Source organism: Arachis hypogaea, chromosome 15 (assembly GCF_003086295.3).
Source record: "Arachis hypogaea cultivar Tifrunner chromosome 15, arahy.Tifrunner.gnm2.J5K5, whole genome shotgun sequence".
Lineage (NCBI taxonomy): Eukaryota > Viridiplantae > Streptophyta > Magnoliopsida > Fabales > Fabaceae > Arachis > Arachis hypogaea.
The window spans coordinates 156,282,085-156,304,741 of record NC_092050.1 but is presented as its reverse complement, the minus strand read 5'-3'; the positions used below and the strand labels follow the sequence as shown (position 1 = coordinate 156,304,741).

General features: G+C 32.0%; 3 protein-coding genes across 3 annotated transcripts; 2 read left to right on the top strand and 1 right to left on the bottom strand.

Annotated features, from left to right (window-relative positions):
* Positions 1 to 3,402: 3,402 nt before the first annotated feature.
* Positions 3,403 to 6,441, top strand: LOC112751651 (APO protein 1, chloroplastic). The gene is made up of 4 exons (XM_025800865.3): positions 3,403 to 3,767; positions 4,232 to 4,302; positions 4,897 to 5,264; positions 5,360 to 6,441. The coding sequence occupies exons 1-4, from the start codon at positions 3,719 to 3,721 to the stop codon at positions 6,192 to 6,194; spliced, it is 1,323 nt and encodes a 440-aa protein (XP_025656650.1). The 5' UTR covers positions 3,403 to 3,718; the 3' UTR covers positions 6,195 to 6,441.
* Positions 6,442 to 7,119: 678 nt separating this feature from the next.
* Positions 7,120 to 8,540, top strand: LOC112751652 (uncharacterized). Its single transcript, XM_025800866.3, has 2 exons — positions 7,120 to 7,316; positions 8,333 to 8,540. The coding sequence occupies exons 1-2, from the start codon at positions 7,120 to 7,122 to the stop codon at positions 8,538 to 8,540; spliced, it is 405 nt and encodes a 134-aa protein (XP_025656651.1).
* A 304-nt stretch (positions 8,541 to 8,844) lies between these two features.
* Positions 8,845 to 14,707, bottom strand: LOC112751650 (CLP protease regulatory subunit CLPX1, mitochondrial). The gene is made up of 15 exons (XM_025800864.3): positions 13,073 to 14,707; positions 12,711 to 12,772; positions 12,446 to 12,543; positions 12,230 to 12,309; positions 12,000 to 12,050; positions 11,552 to 11,626; positions 11,399 to 11,476; positions 11,202 to 11,258; positions 11,050 to 11,120; positions 10,831 to 10,930; positions 10,573 to 10,677; positions 10,190 to 10,252; positions 9,934 to 10,056; positions 9,672 to 9,824; positions 8,845 to 9,523 (listed from the first exon to the last, which is right to left on the bottom strand). Exons 1-15 carry the CDS (start codon positions 14,114 to 14,116, stop codon positions 9,449 to 9,451), a joined length of 2,235 nt encoding a protein of 744 aa, XP_025656649.1. The 5' UTR covers positions 14,117 to 14,707; the 3' UTR covers positions 8,845 to 9,448.
* Positions 14,708 to 22,657: the final 7,950 nt, after the last annotated feature.

Genomic DNA, 22,657 nt, shown 5'->3' with positions numbered 1-22,657 from the left:
GAAACCATAAGGTTGTCCTTCCACAATAACAGAATAAGAAACAGTTGTCACTAATTCTCGAATCCACATGATCCATCGGGAGTCAAAACCAAACTTCTCCAATATAAACCAAAGAAAGTGCCATTCCACCCTATCATATGCCTTACTCATATCTAATTTTAGCGCCATTTCATTTTCGAGACCCCTTTTTTTGTTCTTCAAGTAATGCATACACTCATGAGCAATTAGGATATTATCAGAGATTAATCTGCCTTTAATAAAAGCACTCTGCGTAGGGCTAATTAGTCTATTCATCATACCATGAAGCCTATGTACAAATACTTTGGAGATAATCTTGTAAAAGACTGAAGAGAGGCTTATTGGTCTTACCTGAGTCATATCTTTAGCATCAGAAATCTTGGGAATAAGACAGATCTGAGTGTGGTTAAAACCCTTCAAGATTCTGCCCCCAGAAAAGAAGCTCTTAACTGCTCGAAACACATCACCACTAAGTATGTTCCAGAAGCTTTGAAAAAATTTTGCTGTCATACCATCATCTCCTGGAGCACTTTGAGGATGAATGCTAAATGTTGCGCGTTTCACTTCCTCCATAGTCACTGGTCTTTGAAGCCTACGGTTCATGTGAGCTGTAACCTTAGGTTCAAAATCAATAAACAGAGGTTCAGGGTTCTCATGACAAGTGGAGGAAAAGATGTCCTTGAAATAAGATTCAGCCACAGAAGCAATATCAGCATTTGAAGTAGCCACTTCACCATCACTGCCAGTTAGTTGCCAAATTCTATTCCTTCGAGTTCGATTTCTGAATTTCTGATGGAAGAAAGCTGTATTCTGATCACCAGATTTGAGCCATTTGACTCTAGACTTATCTTTCCAATAAGATTCCTCATTTTGCAATGCTTTTTCAAGTTTGTCCTCTATTTCTGAAATGATGTCGCCTCCATGAATTCCTGCTAAACGAAGTTCCTCTAATTCCGACTGTAGTAAATCAATCTCCACCTTCGAATTAGATCTGTGTTCTTGCTGCCGTCTGACAATCTTATGCCGACAACGCTTTATTTTTTGAGCTAGGATATACATGGCTGAACCATCAATCTGTTCATGCCAAACCTCTCTAACAATCTGCCTTATTTCATCATTGGAACACCATCTTTCTTGGAATTTGAATCGGCGTTTAGATCTCTCAGTTCTCGGATTAGAGTCTAGGAGAAGAGGGGCATGATCCGAGCCTGATTCTGACAGTCTAAGAACCGTTGCATTGGGATAGAGTTGCTGCCAATCAACTCCTACCAGGAATCGGTCCAGTCTTTCCTGTATCAACTCATCACCCCTCCGTCTATTTGACCAAGTGAATGGTCTTCCGACCATACCAATATCAATCAGGGAATTATCATCAATAAAACTATTAAAGGTTTCAATAGAAGAAGGAGATTTAGCACCCCCACCTTCTTTCTCCAATTGATTAGAAATGGCATTAAAATCACCCATTAACACAACCTTACCATCGAACTGTCGGGTGACTGAAGTTAATTCAGCAAATTGAGCCATTCTATGTTGATCATTTAAACTGAGATAAACACCTAGAACACCATAGGGATCATTAGAACCAGCTGTCAGAACTGATGCCGCAATAAAAAATCTACCATGCTGTAAAATCTGAACAGTGCAACCATCCCTCCATGCCATTGCCAAACCCCCTGATAATCCATCCGGATCTACAATAAACCATTCCTTGAAACCACAAGATCTTAGTTTTTCTTCAACTTGTCGAGATTGATTTTTTGTTTCACAGATAAAACCAACCTCGGGGGAGTAGGATTTGCAAATCCCTTTAAGATTGTGGATTGTTAGGGGTCTCCCCAAACCCCGACAATTCCACGAGAGCAGTTTCATATTTCTTTGGGTGCCACTTGAAGGCTGGCACCCTCCACCATCATAGCAATTATACAAGGGTTCTGAGTCTCTGATTTGTTGCTCTTGGTGTAGAGAAAATCAGAATTGGTATTCAATGATTTCAAAGCGACATAAGATATATGGAATGAGTGAATTAGAAAACGGAATGAATTAAAAGAGGAATGAATTGGGAGGTAAAAGGAAAATTAGGGAGCTAAGTGGAAAAGAAATTAAGAAAAGAAAGTAGAAGAAGATGAAAAAGAGTTTGACAAAGAAAAGACAAAGAAATGTGTAACCATGAAGGCGGCGCAGTGAAATCCTAGCAGAGCGTCGGGCGCTAGATGAGGAGTACGTACTCCCACAAATTCTTAAAAATTTGGAAAGATAGGAGTGTAGTTATTATATTGAAACTATGTTTTCTATAGTTTTCGTTTTTAGATTTCAAATTTCAATAACACAAATTACACAATCTTATAATTTTCTATGGTATACCATGATATGATAAAGATACAAACTATATTTTATGAATCCACACAAATATAAAATGTTACATGATCATAATGAATATTTGAATGATGAAAACTGAATTTTATATATACTTATTACTTACATTTCTGTTTTATTTTATCAATGTTATAGGAATATTTTTTATTGAATATTTATAGTTTCACCGAATTTTCAATTAGGTCCCTATATTTTTTTCTTTTCAATTGAGTTCCTGTATATTATTTTTCTTTTTAGGGGTATACAAGTAATTTCATAATTCACTAACATTTTTTTTACGTTTAACGTTAATAAGGACTAAATAAAAAAAAATAATGTACAAGGACCCAATTGAAAAGAAAAAAAGTATAGAGACTTAATTGAAAATTTAGTGAAACTATAGAGACTTGCAGAATAATTAAACCTTTTTCAGAAGATAAATGCTATAGTGCATATTAAATTGTGCCTAACTTACTAAGAAAAACAAATAAATAATATTTAGTAAATTTTAAATATTTTATTTTTATTTTAAATATTTTATTATTTACTTTTAAAAATAAGTTAGACAACTTAGATATTACAATAAAAAACACTATAAAATTTATCTTTTTAAAATAATATATAAATATTTGTGAAATTATATATTATAAATAGTAATTTAAAATTAAAAATAAAATTTGTCTTTTTAATATTTAGTGTTAATTCATATAGAATTTTATATTATTTTTAATTATTTCATCAATATAATTATACACGTGATAAAATTTTATTAATTTTTTATTAAGATAATATTATATTTTACTAATGAGCTATAATTCAAATGACATAATCTTTTTATTCTCATTTATAAATTTTGGAATCGAGTCTTTGAGGAAAAAAAAAGATGATGCTATATTTTTAAAATGATATTAATTCAATTTAATGTAAATTTCAAATATAGATAAACTCTCAAAATATTCTATTAAAAATGTTCTAATTTAATATTCACATTTTGTATGTGTAGTAATTTATTGATTAGCGGCCAACTCTAATTCACATCCAATTAGTTGAACATAGAAACCCAACAAAATTTTTTTGCTCATAAAAAATTGTTATAAAATCACTACTAACTACTAAGAACTTAAGAGCTGCCATGGAATCTCAACTTCCACAACAGAAACGGTTGTCATAAACCCAAGCTGAGGCCATAAAATATCTTGTCACCAATTGAATGCAACTCTACCAAGTATCATCAACCCCTGTAATGTAATGCTTTCTTTCTATCTCAATCCACTCTTCTCTATTCTGTTACCATTTTCATGCTCTGTGAGGTGGTGAGTTGCGGGTGCCTCCTATTTACATAAACATGGGGATTCCATTAGTTTCTTCTGCACTATGCCACTCCTCTTCTAACGGTGAGTTAATTTACCTTTTTAGTTTTCATTTTTCTTACTCAACTTCCTTGAATATCATCTATTTATCGAACCAATACAACGCCTACCCAAGAATAATTTCCATTTTTTCCCAATGTTTTTTCCTGTGAAAACCATTCTTTCCTATCCTCAGACTTTGAAGCAATTTCAGAAGTTTTGATTTTGGAAAATGGGTGGATTTTCTTTCCTCAATATGATGCAAATTTCTTGCTGCCCACCACGTGTTCGATAAAATGTGCACATGACCGAAAAAGTTACAATATTTTCCTATGCACTCCTGACTCCTCCTTAAAGTCAGAGATTAGTCAAATAATATGGAATTCTTAAACTCTAAGCTAACAATATTAAGCATAACCTCAGGATGCAGAGTCTTGCTGTGTTCATTACTTTCTAATCATATGGTCCATGCCCATGTTGCTTGTTCTGATGTGGTTTGTTACTTGCAGGTGTTTTCACTAGCATGGAGTTTATCAGGACTGAGCTATCAGCTTCAAATTCGTATTCTCTTGGTCTCAAGGTGTTATATGCTTATAGTTTTTAACTGAGATATTTATGACATCTAGATTTCATTGCACTGCCTGGTTTAATTGAAATTTGGTGTATGTGCTAAGGGAATGTAATGGCCAACAAAATTAAATTGCCATGTAAGGTTGTTGACCTATAGACAACTATAATAGTGGCTATCAATTTTGACATGACTTAATTTTCTGATATGTGTGACTGAGAGACGACCTCAAAGAAGTCTTTCGTAGTAGCCTCATCACAATATCATGATTGCATCTTCACTTTAGTTGCTTATACAGAGATAGCACCTAGTACATTTTTGGTGAATTAATTGGGGCCGTGACAGTGCCTTATAGTAGTATTAATTGTTCACTTATGAAACCTGGAAACAAGTCATGTTAAACACACTTAGAGAAAGATTGATGTATCTCAATTTTATGGTTTTGGTCCTGGAGAGAGTTTCCTGTGGCCGCTTGCCCACAAATTAACCACAGAAATTGCTGGAAGAATTTGTTAGGCTTTTCCCCTTAAATATGATATGTTCCTTTAGTTTATCTTCTGTAACAGCCTCGTTAGAACTTACACTTTAGCTTCTTCTTTATTGCAGTTTAAGTATCAACAATTTCACACGGGTGAATCAACAATGTGTAGGACACTATGTTGTGCCAGTAGAAAGCCCAGAGGCGAAGAACGTGTGTGGCGACGAAAAACAACACCCCAGAATGTGGATTTCCCACCAAGACTTCCTAAGAAAAAGAAAAAACCATTCCCTATTCCCTTTAAGGAGATCAGGCAGGCTGCTAAGGAGGACAAAAAACTTGCATTGATGGGAATTGAGAAGCCTCTTGAGCCTCCAAAGAATGGATTGCTTGTTCCAGATCTAGTTCCTGTTGCCTACGAAGTATTTGATGCTTGGAAGCTTTTGATCAAAGGCCTTGCACAGCTATTGCATGTCATTCCTGTACATGGCTGTAGGTAGATTATATTGTTCTCCTTGTTTTTTTTATGGAATGTCCTCATTGATTTCTTTTCGTTTTTGTTTGTTGTAATATGCTTTTCGATTCATGCAGCGAATGCTCAGAAGTTCATGTAGGTCAGACTGGTCACCTCATTCAGGATTGTCAAGGTCCTACGAGTTCAAAGCGGCGCGGCTCCCATGCTTGGGTCAAGGGATCTGTCAATGATATACTTGTCCCAATTGAGTCCTATCATCTATTCGACCCCTTTGGTAGGCGCATTAAGCATCACACACGGTTTGATTACGACCGGATCCCTGCTGTTGTTGAGTTATGCATTCAAGCTGGTGTTGATATCCCAGAGTATCCTTCACGGCGACGGACCAACCCTGTACGGATGTTAGGGAAGAAAATACTCGACAGAGGTGGATATTTAGAGGAACCTAGACCATGGAGCTCTGCAGAGTCCTCTTCTCTACTTGAATTCGATACTTACAGAGCTTCTGAGCGATTTCCATGCCCCCCGTTGTCAGACATACCTGAAATTGCACAAGAAACAATAGATGCATATCAAACAGTTAGAAAGGGTGTCAGGAAGTTGATGAGGAAATACACTGTGAAAGCGTGTGGTTATTGTTCAGAGGTTCATGTCGGACCGTGGGGTCACAATGCCAAGCTTTGTGGATCATTTAAGCACCAATGGAGGGATGGAAAACATGGTTGGCAGGATGCAACTGTGGATGAAGTCTTTCCTCCCAATTATGTGTGGCATGCCAGAGACCCTGGTGGACCTCCCATGAGGAATCAACTGAAGAGATTTTATGGCAAGGCTCCGGCCGTGGTCGAAGTTTGCATGCAAGCCGGAGCTCACTCCCCGGACGAGTACAAGCCCATGATGAGACTTGACATTGTAATCCCAGACAATGAGGAAGCAAACCTGATTGTATGATTAGATTTGAGTAAATGCAGGGCTCTTATACATGCATAATCATGATTCATCAGAAATCAGAAAATGCTTGATCCATTCAGTAGAAGCTAGCTGCTTCTGTGCATCCAATTTTAGTATGTATATATAATATATAATATATAAAGTAGGTTAAATAAGAATAAACTAAATTTTGGGGATTGGAGCTTTTGATTGTATTCTTTGTAGTAATCTATTTATTTCTAGAATCACAGTAGATATTCAAGTTTCATCCTTCAGAATCTATTTAAGGTACGATGTGAACAAACTACATTAAAAAAAAAAACTCATAATTATAATTAAATTATAGATTTTATATTTTTATTTACATTAAGATCAAGGGAATATATGTTTAAATCAAATTCATTAATTTAATATTCAAAAGAATAATTTCATTTCGTTTAGATAATGTGTGTTAAAAAAATGTATAACAAAAAACATGATTGTAGTTGTTTGGTTTTTGCGTATGAATTTGGATCAGTTGATCGGTTTTCATCAACCTGACCAATCCGATGGAGAATGACTTCACACTTTAATAATTATATTAATATTAAGAATTTAATTTTCATACAATAACGAGTTTTGTATAGTATAGTATTAATATGTTTAAATTTAAAATAAATTAAAGCAATTCTAAGTTCTACTTATAACCCTGGAATTTTGGTACATTTATGATGCTGTGGGTCCTTCTACTTATTTACAAATTCATAAAGTGCAATGATATACTTATTGACTACGTAAGATTCTTTGTCCTTTTTATCTAACCTCTGCAACAAATCAATTAATATAAAAAGAAAAATATTATTCCTCTCAAAATCCTCGCGTGGACGCATTCAATGTGTCTGTTTTAGACTTTTCGAAGAAACCCAGAAGCAGAACGAAAAAAAGACAGCAATTTAAGAATATAGCTATGACTACCTCAAAGGGAAGCTGGTCTTTAAAAGTTGTTGTTCCTTCAATTATTGTTCCTCTGCTTTTATCTCTCTTGTTTCTGAAGCTTATGCCAAAGGAAACTGCCATGAAATCCTATGAGATATTTGGGGTTAAGATCGAGAAGAATCCACCTCAGTCCAAACTCACTGAGCTTGGTGTCACAACTTGGAAGACGTAACTATCTTTCTACCCTCTCTTTACAAATTATGATCATCTTCTTGATTTGTTTTTCTTGCTTATAATGATCTGTGTAATGAAAAGTTTCAAGCTTTGTTATGTAACACATTTTGGGTCTTGATCATTTTTCTGTTTCACTCTACTGTTCTAAAAGTAGCTGCGGAGTAGTAATAACATAATTTTGCCTTATTTTTGCTTATGGTCATGTTTCTGCTGAAAAGTTTGAAGCTTTTTGTATTACAAATTTTGGGTCTTGATCAAATTTTGTGCTTCAGTATCCTGTTTCAGAAGTTGTTTTGAAGTGGTAGTAACATTTTCTGATTTTCAGCATGTGTTGAAAGCAATCATTGTGGTTTTCCTGTGTTTCTTAGGAACAGAAGAAACACCTTTATTGGGTGAATTGTTATGACTTCCTTTCTTGTTAGGTGATATTACACAGATTCTATAAAATAAGAGTATTGTGTGCATCTAAGTTAAATCTTAGGGGAGCTTACAGTATACTTTTACAAATGGATGAGTATCATATCATTTAATTTCAGAGGAAGTGTATGCATTTTACCCCCATTTTGTTTCGGCGAATGCTAATGCACTTCGGAGAAAGTACTCAAGGGAGCTCTCCCTGAAAATTAACTTGCTATTAAAGGTGTAAAACACCCTAAATCCTAAATCATAACTCATAAGCTTAAGCTAAATTCTAAATTATAAATTCTAATTCTAAACCGCTGATATAAAATATAATAAATGAAGAGTTGAGATTTGTTTAATTAACAATATGTATAGCACTCGTTACTAAGTAAGGAGTGTTTGAGGTTGAGCCTTTTATTTCATCAGTGGTATGATTGATACCATCAGCAGGCAGAAGTTGAGATTGAAGTTTAGGAATATGTCATTTAAAATTGCCTAATACTGCTAAAAATTTTGCAGAAATCCATGTCAAGATGAAACTTCCCTTGCTCTTGATTTATGATAAATATTTGTTCCATGTTGTTTTTTTCAATCCAAATATTCAACAGATGGGAAGGTGGTCCAATGAAAATTCCATGGTCATTTGAAACTGAAGAGACCATGTACCTGCTGAAGGGAAAAGTGAAGGTTATTATTGAAGGTTCTGGTGGTTCTTTTGAAATTGGAGGTGGTGATTTAGTTGTCTTCCCAAAAGGAATGAACATTACTTGGGAAGTGATTGAAGCTGTTAAGAAGCACTACAGCTTGAAAAAATAATGCTCTTAACTTCATGTAATCCTGCTTCAGTTTTATGACCTAATTAGTAATTAGTATGAACTTTGATGCAGTAATAATGTTCACCTGAGACTGCAGTTCTGTTAGATTTTACCTTTTGACAAGGAACTTATTACTAATCTCTAATTTTTATGTTAGATTTTACATATTCTTAGTTGGTTTCTTGGAATTAGAGGTAAATCACATCTTCTATAAAAAGTACTTAATATCATGCCTTCAAGGGTGTTTATATCAAATTACATCAAAATGAAAAATATAAGAATATGTAAAGTAGAGACCATGCTTGTTTGATGCAATAAATGATGTCAATTGGATAAGATGAGTATCATGTAAAAGTTAACAGATTGTATTTTGGTACAATTTATAGTACAATTGGATAACTCCTGGACTATACAAACATCTTGCATCCCATTTTTGGTTATCATCAAAATCCATTCAAATAGACTTGTCACAAGACATCAAGTTTGCATGAGAATAAAACATTAGCTGAATTATTTTTGAAACTTGTTCCCATATACATAAAAAAAGAAGGGAATGGCTTCAATAACAAAAGGGAAAAAAGGAAAATGATATGACATAAAGAACCAGAATCAATAGAGCCTTTCAGTCATCCTTTGATCTCTGTTGACACCAGCAAGAGAGAAAATGTCTTCAATCACAACATTCACACTCCCTCATAAACCAATTGAGACTTTGTATAATGTGCTGCCTAAATTAGCAATGCTACACTACACCTTTCTTTTCCCTTTTTTTTTTCCTTCCTATCAAGTGAACTTAAATCAGTAGCTATGCTGTTATACAAGGGGATAATTACAGCAAATTTTCAAATGTGATCTTTACAAAATAACAATGGTAAATTATACACTATATATTTATGGTTAACTATAATATTACAAGCTCATGGCCCTTGATGAAAGCTCTGAATCTCCATCTTGTGAGTCTGATTCAGCTAAGTTAACATTTTCCTGAAAAATATCAGACAAATTGGATTAAAGCTTCCTACTATAATATAATTGTGTCCGAAAATAACTGTAGAATATTCAACATTATATGCATCTGAGAAAATAGAATGGTGATTTTGAAGTATCTTTGCTTCTTAAGATAAGTTCATACCTGTGAATCCTTCGTCTTAGCGAGGTATTTCTCCAAAGCATTGTCTCCACGAAGAATTTTTCCTCCACATCCAGGGGTGTTTATTGATCCTACTGACTCTTCATCAACAACTACTGCATCGATTCGATCATCTCCGGTCTTAAGCTCTGGAACCTGTTCCATGTAAGCATTGAATGAATTAGTTCAAAAACCATAGAGGTGGTGATAGGTTTATGTACTTGAAGATACTTAGATATCCAAACACAAACAGACCGATTCGTACCTCAAACATTGTGTCGGTTAAAATACTTTCGAGTAGGGCTCTTAAACCTCTGGCACCGGTATTTTTGGCCATTGCTTTCTGTGCAATCAGTCTGAGAGCTTTATCTGTGAAATGTAGCTTTACCTGAGGTGTAGGAGTGAAGTTAGAAACAAACCGACCTCTCTTAGTGCGCATATCTTAACTACTCACTTCTATTCATATTGAATGCATGAATAAACACAGACAAAACAGGTCCATTTGTTAGAGAGATGCTTACGTCATTCATGCTGAATAATTTCTTGTACTGCTTTCCAAGAGCATTCTTTGGTTCTGATAGGACCTGTAAATGCAAAAATACTTTTATATATACGTAAAGGTATAATTCTTTCCTCAAGTAGGCTTGCGAATTTTCAGTTACAATTAAGCATTACACATGACAGAAAGTCTAAACTCAACTAATTAAGCTTATGCATCATGCTTTAAACAGCATATAGAGAATTTTGTTATAAAGAATAAATTTCATGATAGTACTCTCGAAATGAAGGCTTATTATTGGCTTCAGGAGGCTAAAAATGCCAAAAGGGTTCTAACTTGGAGCACTAAAGTGAGTGAAATCAGAAAAGACTATGATCAAAGACAACATAAACAATGAATGAATACCATCATAAGTTGCTCTTCAGTTAAAGCTGTCAAGCTCACTAAGATGGGAAATCGTCCAATAAACTCTGGTATGAGACCATATGCAATAAGATCGGAACTCTCCACCTGAAAATTATTAAAATCAACTTATAGAATAATTTTGAAAGTTGTTGGGTATGAAAATTTCATTATTGATTGCTCAAGTGTCTTATCTATTGATATGCTCTTCTGGAAAATAGTGAGTGTAGTTTACATTCAGTAGTAAGACTCGATTCTCACCGACTCAAGTAAAGATGATGTTAGCACAGCATCAATTATTCCACCAGCTCTCATGTTAGCACGAACTGGGGCTCCGAAACCAATAGAAGAATCTTGACGTCTGGTTTATTCGTTAAATAATGAAGTTAATTAATAATCTGGAAGAAATCAATATGTATGCAAAGCGTCTCCGATCTGTGAGCAAATATTTTTGTAATACAATGGCACAAAGGATTTTACCTCTCTGAAATGGTCTTTTCAAGATCAATAAATGCTCCGCCACAAATGAAAAGAATATTCTTTGTGTCCATCTGCATATCACCAAAGAATGAATGAAAGTTAATTTAAATGGGAAGGAATGATAAGGTGTTTTTCTTTCCAAAACAACATACCTGTATGTTATCACCCCGCGGATGCTTCCTAGCCCCTTTCTCAGGAACATTTACTATCTAGACAATAAGAAATCATTCCAAGTTTAGGATTAAGGTCAAGATATAAGGCTTCCTAATAACAGCAGGACCGTGCATAATGAACAATGAGTACATTTAGCAAAACTCAGTAGAAAGCCGAAAAAAACTCATTTACTTACAGTTCCTTCAAGCATTTTTAATAATGCCTGCTGAACACCCTCACCAGAAACATCCCGGCTGATATTTAAGCTCTCAGCCTGTAACATATATCAGAACGTTTAATATCTATAGGATCAGAAATAACAAACACGGGAAACTAATTTGCTAACAACCTTCTTAGTTATCTTGTCAACTTCATCAATGTAAATTATCCCTTGTTGAGCTGCTGCAACATTGAAATCTGCTGCCTACATTGCAAATGTAACCACTTCAATGATGAGGAGACGTGTACGACTAGAAACAATGAAACATTATGCCTGAAATATCTAAAACAAAGAAAGAAGATGGCACAATGCAACGAGCTTCCACTATTGTAGGGGTGTGAAATGTATGAAAAAATTACTATATGTCATATGATTGGAACCCCAAATACTATATGTCAAGGAAAATTAAAATCTCTTTAGTGATACTTCCAGAAAGAATGCAAACCCCTAAGAGGATCGATATGTATGATCCAGAGTAGAGATTCCATATATACACATTGAATCCTCATTTCAAACTTCAAATCAATGAACATCTTTTATGTGGACAAGAAACTTTTCTGCAGAACAATGCACATACCGCAAGTAGTTTGTACAGTATTGATTCAACATCTTCTCCAACATAACCAGCCTGCAATTAGAATTTTTCCTATTGTTAGGTCAAAAACAATGAGGTTCTGTCTTAGTGAAAATTGATTGCATCAAGCCAGCATACCAAATACGTCTATATCATTCACACAAGTGAAAGGCACATTTGAATGCTTAGTTTGCCAAATTCTAACATGACCGAATCAATGAGTGCATACTTGCCTGTGTTAAGGTTGTTGCATCAGCAATGACAAACGGAACATTCACAAATCTAGCTAGTGTTTTCGCGAGTAGCGTCTTCCCTAATTGATGAAAGTTCGTTAGCATATCATAGTAGATATGTTCTAATTTCATATATCAAAATGAAAAAAAGGCAGCAATGTAGATGACAATAATTATCAATTTACAATTAAATGGGGGAAGGAGGAAGTGGTTTACCTGATCCTGTTGGACCCATGAGAAGAACATTACTTTTTTCTAGCTCAACATTATCGTCATCATCTAACCCCTCTGAAACTCCAGGATCTGCCCCTGACCTAGTGTTGAAATTCACCAATTCATTCAACCATGGCAAATAGATAACAAAAAAGACTAAACTATGAGATTTTTGGTTTGGAAATTCCAAATATGTTTATGATTCTTTCCTTTCCAAATTCAAAATATGAAAATGAAAAAGGACATTGCAAGAACTAAGTCAACTAACCCTTTCTGCAAAGTGGAATGGTATATTCTTTTATAGTGGTTATAAACAGCTACAGAAAGCACCTTCATCAGAAACATAAACCATTAATGAGACCACAGTCAAAAGCCAAAAGTTAGAATAGTACATTTACATCAACTAACACACTAGGCCCTTCTTTTCATGGGATCAAAACTAAGAAAATGATGAAGACATCACTGACATATTTATATGCAAAAAAGTTTTCTTTCAATTCATTCTGCTTAGCCAATGATTCAAAAAGGGAGCAAATACACACCATTGCTAATTACTACTATGCCAAAATCAAATATATCTCTAAAAACAAAACTGGATTAAAATCAGAAACTAATGTTAATTGAGGATACCTTCTTAGCTCTCTCTTGTCCAATTACAAACTTGTCAAGTCCCTTACAAATCTCCTTTGGGGATGGCAAATCCTTACCCAAATTAGACCCTCCCCAAGAAGTCTTCTCTTCATTTCCGCCACCTCCACCTCTACCGCCAGAGCCACCTTCCCGGGACCCCGGAGCACGCATATTCATCCCATGCACGAAAGGCGGCCCTGGAGGATTATGAACAGCCAAACCATTCACATTGTTACCACCTGGTGGTGGAGGCCATACCTCAGGTGGCTCCCCGCTATTACCGCCACCATTGTAGGACCTTAAAGTGTCCCACAATGAAGCCTCAAGCCAGCTACCACCACCACCATTCTTAGAACCATAATCTTCACCATCACCACCACCATGACCACTACTATTTCCACCACCCTCTTTACCACCACCACCATTCTTCCCATGTGTGATCCTCCTAGAAGATTGAGATTTGCCACTGCCATTGCCATTGCCATTGCTGCCACTATTAGTTACCCTCCCAATCTCCACAAAGGTACCTTGCAATGGTGAAGTGCTGAAAGGTTTAAAGTAATAAGCGGTTTTGCAAGTTGGACACAGATTCACCGCTTGGTAACCAGCACTACCAGCTTCTCCACCACCATTCACAGGAACATGTAGCGCCAAACTCGAACCAGAACCTGAATCAGAATCAGAAGCTGATGTGGTCGGAAAATGGCGATTGGAGAATACGAGGTTCATGTCCTTGCTGCAACGCGGGCAGTTTGCCTCTGCCCGAATCTTCCGGATCGGGTTGTCATCGGATCCACCCCGGTCCCATTTGTACCGCTCCTGAACTCCGACGAGTGCCTCCCGCCGGCGATGATGTCCGACCCCGCCAGTGATGTGGATATGGTGATTCAGATGGGTCGAGATTGGGCGCACACGGTTGAACCGGTAATTCAAACCGGTTCGGTTCCGAATTCGGGTCATGTTAACCGGAGAATCGACCAAATGGGTGTCGGAGAGTGACGCCACTTCCTTCACCTTCTTCCATCTCGAGAAGATTCGTGACATGGATGTTGAATTTTGATTGATTGAAACACCAAAAAAATTAAAAAAATAAAATAAAAATAGTAACTCTGGGATTATACTAACAAAACAATCACAGAATTGAAGTTCGTAGAGTAATGTTTTCGACGGAATTGCATTTGTTTCAAGGACCCAATTGAGAAAAGATTGCAGCTTTGGATCTATGCATCTGAATTATATAGTGGGTATAAATTTGAGTTGTTGAAGAGAGAGAGAGAGAATGAAGGGAGAGGATTGAGCAATAAGATAGAGTTGAGGAGTGTTTCTCGGTGAAGCGAAAGAAATGGTGTGTGAAAAATGAAAGAGAGAGAAAGAGATAGATACAACGATAGATATAACGCACACACACATAACATACACTCGTCTTTTTCTAAGTTGTTGAGGGTAAGTGGGTGATGCTTATTTTTTATGTGATCTGAATTCTGAAGCAGTTAAAAAGAAAAAAGAAAAAACTGAAACCGGTTACTTGCTTCTCATCTGTGAATCTGTGTGTGGTATGTTACTTTTTATTTTTTTTTGGCTAATTTTTGACAACTTTGACCATATCCTATTTTTGTTCCTTGTAAGTCACACATTGCTTCCTTTTCTGTGCTTCTTTCTTTTACTATCATAGATAGATTAGAGGAACTTGCCATTTTGCAGCCATAACCGCTTTCTTTTTTCTGTTTTGGATCCCGCTAGGGAGATAATGGACTATTTGTACGATGTGTACAATGGGCTATTGAGTTATAAAATGAACATCTCCCATACTATCTAAAATAACCATCTAAGTACTAGCGATAATAAACATCTTCCCAAAAGCTTAAATTGATTTTGGAGTTCACCAAGATTTGAACTCTTGATCTTTTGGATCTAGCGCTTTAATACCATGCATGATACCATTCATCCCAAAAGTTTCAGCTAATAGAAAAATGTAACATTAATAATTATATCTTTAATATTCTCTAAACTTCCATTGTACACATTGTATAAATATTTTATTGATTCCTCATACTTTTCCTTTTGCTTTTTATGGTGGTCATACCATAATCCAATACACAATCAGATTTAAAGTGATGTCATCTAGACCAACACGTCCAATTTTAATAGAGGTTGAACACAATGACAAAAATTATTTTTAATATGAAAATAGAGATAGTATTTTGGTTGAATATTGATATTTGAAGTATATTACAGTATTGTAGAACTCATTCAACACGCTCTCCACGTATTTCAATACGCCCTCGCCCTCCACCTGTTGGCCAGGATGTTGCCACGTGTCCAGCACGCCTCCACGTATTGCAACACGCCCTTCACGTGTTGACTTTTCACCTACAAAATCCATACATATGTAATTATACCAAATAATTCCATTTCCAAAAAAAATACCAACTTTTTTTTCATATAACAAAAAATCAGCCACACAATGATGTGGATTTAATTTTATTTATTTAAATAAATAATTAATTCTCTCAATATTTTTTATTAATTTAAAAAAAAGATTTTAACAATTTTTTAATTAAAAAAAACACTGTTTATTATCAAAAGTAGAACAAATCCTAAAAATATAATTATTCATTTTACATCTACCCTTATAAATACTTGATATTCTCAAGTATTTTTTAAATTTAATTCACAAAAAAATCTGTTTAAAATTTATGCTAACTTAAATATTAAAATTTTTTGAAGATATTCCCACAAAATATATAGTATTAGTGTATTAATAAGAATTAATATGAATATTAATTTATTTTTTATTTATTAAATATAATAAAATATTATGAATTTATATAACAAAAAAAATATTTTAAAACATAAAATTGTATATCAATTTTTTTACTTTCCCATTTTCATATGACATATGTCATTCAATTATATATAGTTTTGTAATTAATAAAATATATATTTATTATTTGTGAATTTTTTTTGAATTAAAATATACAAATATCAAAATAATTTACACGCAATATTAACTCATTTAAGAAAATTTTGGATACCAACTCATAAGGTAGTTTGGCCAATAGCATTTATTTATCATCGTATAAGATTGCGTGTCAATTTTCTCATGTACGTTCGTATTCAATGACCTTTTATAGTTGTGATTTTGCGTAGGATTACAATCAATCATGGATACTATTGTAAAATGATTTAATTGGCAGCCTGATTTTGAGATATCACTTCTAGTTCTGTCACGAATAATTGTCTGCTTGATCCAAGAAAAACAAAATGTCCCGGAAAAAAAAAAAAGTCATATTTAAAAAAAAAACAAAAAGAAACAAAAAAAGATTTTTGGATTGGGTAAATGCGTTTTTATTGAGAAAGAAGGCTTGCAAATGATGTTTCATCATCTGTTTAAGAATAGTTAATTTTATCTTGCAGTTTTATAGAAGGTAAAAATTTATATGCAGTTAATTGACAGTTAAAATTAATAAAATAATTTAATTGATTTGACAAAAATTTTATTTAATGACTCTTATCAATTTTATATGTAATTGATTGTACATAAATTTTTATTTTTTGATAGAAAATGTCATTAATGTACTTCCTTGGTCAATAGTCATGACACAACTTCAGTACTTTTATTTACTATTTGTTCTTCACCATATTTAAAACAGATAAGTTAAAAAAAGTTAATAGTGAGATTAGTTCTTACTTCTTAAAAGATAAGATATTTTATAAATTCATTTTTAAAATATTTTTTTAATTAAATTGGTCCTTTAAAAATTATAAATTAATCATATCTGTGTTTCAATTACTTTACTCATAATTTTCGTCAATAATTAACGACGTAAAATATTAACTGATAGCATACATGACACATAACATGTTCAATTAGACGTTGACTAAATATATTTACGAACCAACTTGGGTTGGTCGAGTGGTCTGCTCACTCGTCCGCTTAAACAAGTGTCGGGGGTTCGAATCCCGCCTTGTGCATGCAGCAACCCATTGGCCAGCGGCACACCCTTAAATGGAGCTCAGATCTGCGACAGATTAGGAATAGAATTTTTGTAATTGGAAAAATGACTAAATTAATAAATTTTCATAAAAATATTTAATCAATATCCAATTAGAAATATCAGGTATTATATATGTTATCAATTAACGTTTTATAACATCAATCTTTAAAAAAAAAATTTGTTAATGAAATTATTGAAAGACAAATATTATTAATTCACAATTTTTAAATGACTAATTTAATTAAAAAAATCTTTCAAAAAACAAATTTAAAAAATATATTATCTTTCCAAAACTAATTTAATTATTAACTCGTTAAAAAACACCATGATTTATCACTTTTACACTTCTAATATTGTTCAAAATATCAAATTAGGAATATAAGCATGTATCCAATAGAAACATATACAAACTTATAAACAAATTAAAAATATAACACTCAAAATCACAAAAAATGATACAACAACTTTGGTTTACCGGGTCAAATTGTCCTATCCTAACAGAACTCACCAAATGTCCAAATAAACTATATAGATTTAATAGACTATATTTTTGGTTTTTTTTTTCTTTAACTTAATAAGTTAAAAATTAATTCATCGTAAATTTGAGTTTTATTTAAAAATTTATTATTGATCATTGACCAAAAAATTACTACATGCACAAAACAAAATTTAAACTTTCGATTTAAATAAACTAACGAACTAACCACACTAAATTAATTTAAATTAATTTTTTTGTTATGAATTTATTCTGCTGATGTTTTTTTGTGACAGATTAAGTGAATTGATCCAACAAAACTAGTCTTTTTTTGCTACTTTTAACTTATGGTCTACGCCAACGAGTTATAATTCAAATGATATAATCTTTCTATATTCACCTAGAAGTCGTAGATTCGAATTTCATTTCTAACTTTGATTAAAAAAAAAACACTCAGGGTGGTCCACCGGAAAATATTAATTAATATCTAGATTTATAATGTAACATGTAATATGTAATAAACTAATAATTGATAGAACGGAAATGTTGTGCATCCATGTATTTTTTACATGGTTGTTAACTAGGTAATTTCTTCCACACGCGCGTCCGCACTCCTTATTTATTTGTCATACACGCGCTACATATAACGTGCTGCAACCGAAAGTCTGCTCGCGTTCTTCCTTATTGATATGCATTGCCTTCGTCGTTCTCCTCTGGTCGCGTTCATCTCCTCGTTTTCTTATTTAGATCTGGTTGCATTTATCTTCTTCCTATTCTTCTACGTTTTCTTCTTTGATCTGCACTTTTGAATTGAAACAATAAATAACTCAACTTCAAATCAATAGAGCGATTTGGATTACTCTTCTGAAACGAATCAAACTGACAAAGTTTGGATTATTCAATTTTGAATCGAATTGAATGGAATGCAATTGCTAATTTGAATTGAATTAAATGGACGGAGGTGTACTGAATTGAATTGAATTGATAATATGTAAATTGTAGGCAGAGTTATTTGAATTTGATTTTATATAATGGATTATGTTTCGTTCACTCAATACTATACAATTGTTTCACCACTGAGTACTGTGTTCGGTTCACCATGAGTACTGTGTTCGATTCATTCTGCAGAAAGTTGTTTGAATTTGATTTTATATAATGGATTATGTTTCGTTCACTCAATAATATACAATTATATTGTGTTCGGTTCACCATGAGTACTATGTTCGGTTCATTATGAGTATTGTGTTCGGTTCATTCTGTACTATTCAAAACTCTTCTTCCTCACCTTCTACTGCTTTTTCACCAGAGAGAGAAGGAGGAAAAGACAAAAAAATACAACAGCAACAACAACAAAAGAATGACGATAAGGAGAAAACACGTGAAGAAGAAGGAACGCGAAAAAGGAGGAAAAAGAGAAACGTGAAGAAGAAGGCGAAGAAGAAGAAGACGCTCCATGCGTAAACGAACGTGAAAAGAAGAAGAAGAAGAAGTGCGGGAGAAGAAGAAGAAGCGTGAAGGAGAATAAACTTTGAGTAAGAGCGATTTCGTGTGTATTAGACACGTGTATTTCACATTTTATTTAATAATATTAAATTTTTTTAGTGTTGGACCAATTAGTTATATGATTACATGGATATGTAGCTTCCTTGTTGATAGAATTGTAGCACAATGACAATATTAATTGCCTCACAAATGTTACATTAAAAGGGGGTGCAAGTTCAACACATATATCGGCATAAGTTCGGGTAGTCCCATCCCCTTATCCCTTGGATGTGTGAGTGGCCAAATAAATAAATAAAAAATAAACTATTGAAAATATATTTGAAAGATTGAAATTTTAATTAAAAAATTTTAAAAAATAAGAACAATAAAATTTTTTCAAAATATATGTTATTAGTTTGTTAAATAATACATAAAATCTAATTTTTATAAGTAACAAATAATTTATGCATTTAATTATTTTTTTATAGATATTTAAATAATTATTTAAAAAATATATGCATATGATCAATGCAATATTTAATTCAATCTCTATAATATATATATATATTTTTTTTCATTTTTACTAAAATTTTGGTCATTTTGTGTAGAAATAAATGGTCAATCTCAATTAATCTGGCATAAGATTTCTAACTTTAAAGATATAAAATATTTAATTTTTCTAAACGTAAGTGCAAAAATTATCGAAATTATTATATATTCTAAGAATTATCTCCTATGGTCTTTTATTATTCAATTAATATTATCTTTCATAGTTTGGTTGTTTTCAGTTTTTCTAAAAAATTTTGTCAAATTTTAACACATTTTTTATAATTTATTCAATAAAAAATGGTGGTGGACCTAAGGAACTCCAAAAGACCAAAAGAGAATTTCTCCGACCATGAATTTGGGCGGTGAGGATGTATGGTTGTAAAAGGAAGATTAGATATTAAGGATGGAATAATTTGGTATTGAGAAATTCTTATATATATATATATATATGGAGAGTGATAATTCTTTCATGTTTACCATATTGAAGGGAGAAAATATGTAATTAAAAACAATAATGAATTATTGTTAGGTGAAAACAAAATTCATGCTTCATAAATGTTGATAAAATCTCTCTAAAATATATGGGTGGTTTGAATCATTAGAAGTACCCTACTGAAATTGCTACCACAATCAAAGTTCTGTTTCGTTCCATTATACTTTGCTTTGTTTTACTATTGTATTTAAATCCTTTGGTAATCAATGTTGAATTTGTTACATGTCTCACTTTTATGTAATTATTACATATTAGTAATTAATTGAGCTAATTTAAATAAATCCAAAAAAATCAAATTAAATGAGTTAAAATTAATATAAAATATATTTGTTTTTATTATTCTTGATTCAAAAGTATTTCGTAAAAATCTAAAATAGAATAACTAGAATTTTAATTTAATTCTTAAAATTTTTTAACATTATAATTTTAAATGAATTAACCAATTCTAAAAAAAAATACTGAATAAGACGATTTTATTGACGTAAATCAATTTCATATTTTATATTTTTTATTTATTTTTCCGATTTTAGTATTTTACATAAAAAATTTTATTTTTCGACCCAAATAAATTGGACTGACTTACAATTAATTTGAATTGATTGATTAGTTAATTTATTGATCAACTTAAACAAGTGTAAAAAATTTAAATTTTATTTTGTGTATGTGATAAATCATTGACCAACAAATTAATCTTTAAATAGAATTTAAAACGGTAATAAATTAGTCTTTAACCAGTTAAATTGAAGAATATAATCAAAAATAAAAAAAATTTGGCCAATTTATTTTAATACTTTTATTGAGCATTAGCAAAATCCAAAATAATGTTAAGGTTAAAAAGAAAGAATTTAATTTTGGTGTATTATCAGTATATAGTTTTATACGTGTATTTAACTACGCAACGTTATATCAGTAAAAATAACTACTTTTTATATTAATTACGTGAATGGTCATAAAAACACGAATATGATTATACAACTGTATAAAATACTTTACATTATCAGTACATTAAAATTAAACTAAAAAAAATCTTCCATAGAAGTCGAGGTGACAATGAGTAAGATAGAGTAGGATTTAGACTCAACCCTAATTTTATTCGAGAGTTAATTTTTTAACTAAAAACTCAATCATACATTTTCTCGCGAATTTATAATATGCCAACCCTAATCATATCTGCTTTTAATTTGTAAGTATATCTTACATGTGAGTCATAAATAAAATGCAATATTCAATAATTTGATGAGATATTGAAATTATAATTTAGTATTTATATAAATAAAGCGTTAAATTTTCAATTAAAAATATTAAATTAATGGTTAAATTTTTTTTACATAAATAAAAGATTTTTTATTTAATCCTCACTCATAGCAATATATATATATATATAGAATGTGGATTAATCAAATAGGATTGAATCTCAATCCGTATTTTATCTAACGCGCAAATTAATTATTCTGTACTCAATTTTATTCAAAGTAGATCGGATTTACAATCTTATCCAATTAAATTGGGTCGAATTGGATATCCAAAGATAGGCTAATACTCGGGGTGCATATGAATTGTGTGAAGTCGAGTTTGTTTTTATCCAGATCCGATCCTAAATTATGATTGGGTTTATTTTTGAAACCCTTTACCCAGTCTTAGATCCGGTAAAAATTTACTACTTTTAAATCACACTAAAATTGGGTTTAAATCGGTGAAATTTGACTCTTGATAAATTTTATGTCAAAAAATTATTATGTACTTATTTATAAAGAAGAAAAAACATATTTTTGTTATCGAAAAATTGATATTCATATTTAAACTTAAATTTGTTTATAAATTATAATTTTATATTTTTTTAATCTATTTTCTAATTAAACAAGTGTGATTAAAAATAAAATAATAAATTTATAATTAATATAATATAATATTAGAATTAATTTAAATATATATACATTTTTTAATTTCCATAAGGTGTACATGACTAAATCTATTTTTGAGATACTTACCCAACTCTAAATCCAATAAAATTATACCAAATTAGTTCTCAAAATACTCAAATTCAAACCGAATTTTCAGATACCACCCCTAGTTACCACTTACCACTTACCACTACTACTCTAAGGGCTTGTTGGACGGCATTCTCAAATTTTTTTTTAAATAATATTTTTTTAAAAGATATTTTTATAAAAGTAAAAGTGATTTTAAACCAAGTTGGATTGGTTTAGTGGTAAACTCACTAGTCTGCTTAAACTTAAATGGAACTCAGTACCGTGACAGATTAGTCCTTGACCTGCCGGGTTAGGAAATACAATAAAAAATACAAAAAAAAGTAAAAGTAATCTTATGTTTAAATATCTCATATAAAAAGATATTTTTATCTATCAATTATATTTAAATAAAATAAAATAAAAATATTTTTTATTTATTTATTACATAAAAAATATTTTTTTAAAAAAAATATAAATTATAATTTTTTAAAAACGATATTTTTTTATTTTTATTATTAAATATTTGCTAAATATATTAAAAAATAAAAAAAATCTTTTTTATATTAAAAAAGATTATTTTTAATCTTCTATTTAATAAAGCTCAAACAACCACTAAAT

Coding starts and splice junctions, on each gene's coding strand:
- LOC112751651 (XM_025800865.3), top strand. CDS start 3,719: ATGGGGATTCCATTAGTTTCTTCTGCACTATGCCACTCCTCTTCTAAC. Junction 3,768..4,231: donor ATGCCACTCCTCTTCTAACG/GTGAGTTAATTT, acceptor TGTTACTTGCAG/GTGTTTTCACTAGCATGGAG. Junction 4,303..4,896: donor CGTATTCTCTTGGTCTCAAG/GTGTTATATGCT, acceptor TCTTTATTGCAG/TTTAAGTATCAACAATTTCA.
- LOC112751652 (XM_025800866.3), top strand. CDS start 7,120: ATGACTACCTCAAAGGGAAGCTGGTCTTTAAAAGTTGTTGTTCCTTCA. Junction 7,317..8,332: donor GGTGTCACAACTTGGAAGAC/GTAACTATCTTT, acceptor AATATTCAACAG/ATGGGAAGGTGGTCCAATGA.
- LOC112751650 (XM_025800864.3), bottom strand. CDS start 14,116: ATGTCACGAATCTTCTCGAGATGGAAGAAGGTGAAGGAAGTGGCGTCA. Junction 12,544..12,710: donor CATTCCACTTTGCAGAAAGG/GTTAGTTGACTT, acceptor TTTCAACACTAG/GTCAGGGGCAGATCCTGGAG. Junction 9,524..9,671: donor CTAAGACGAAGGATTCACAG/GTATGAACTTAT, acceptor GATATTTTTCAG/GAAAATGTTAACTTAGCTGA.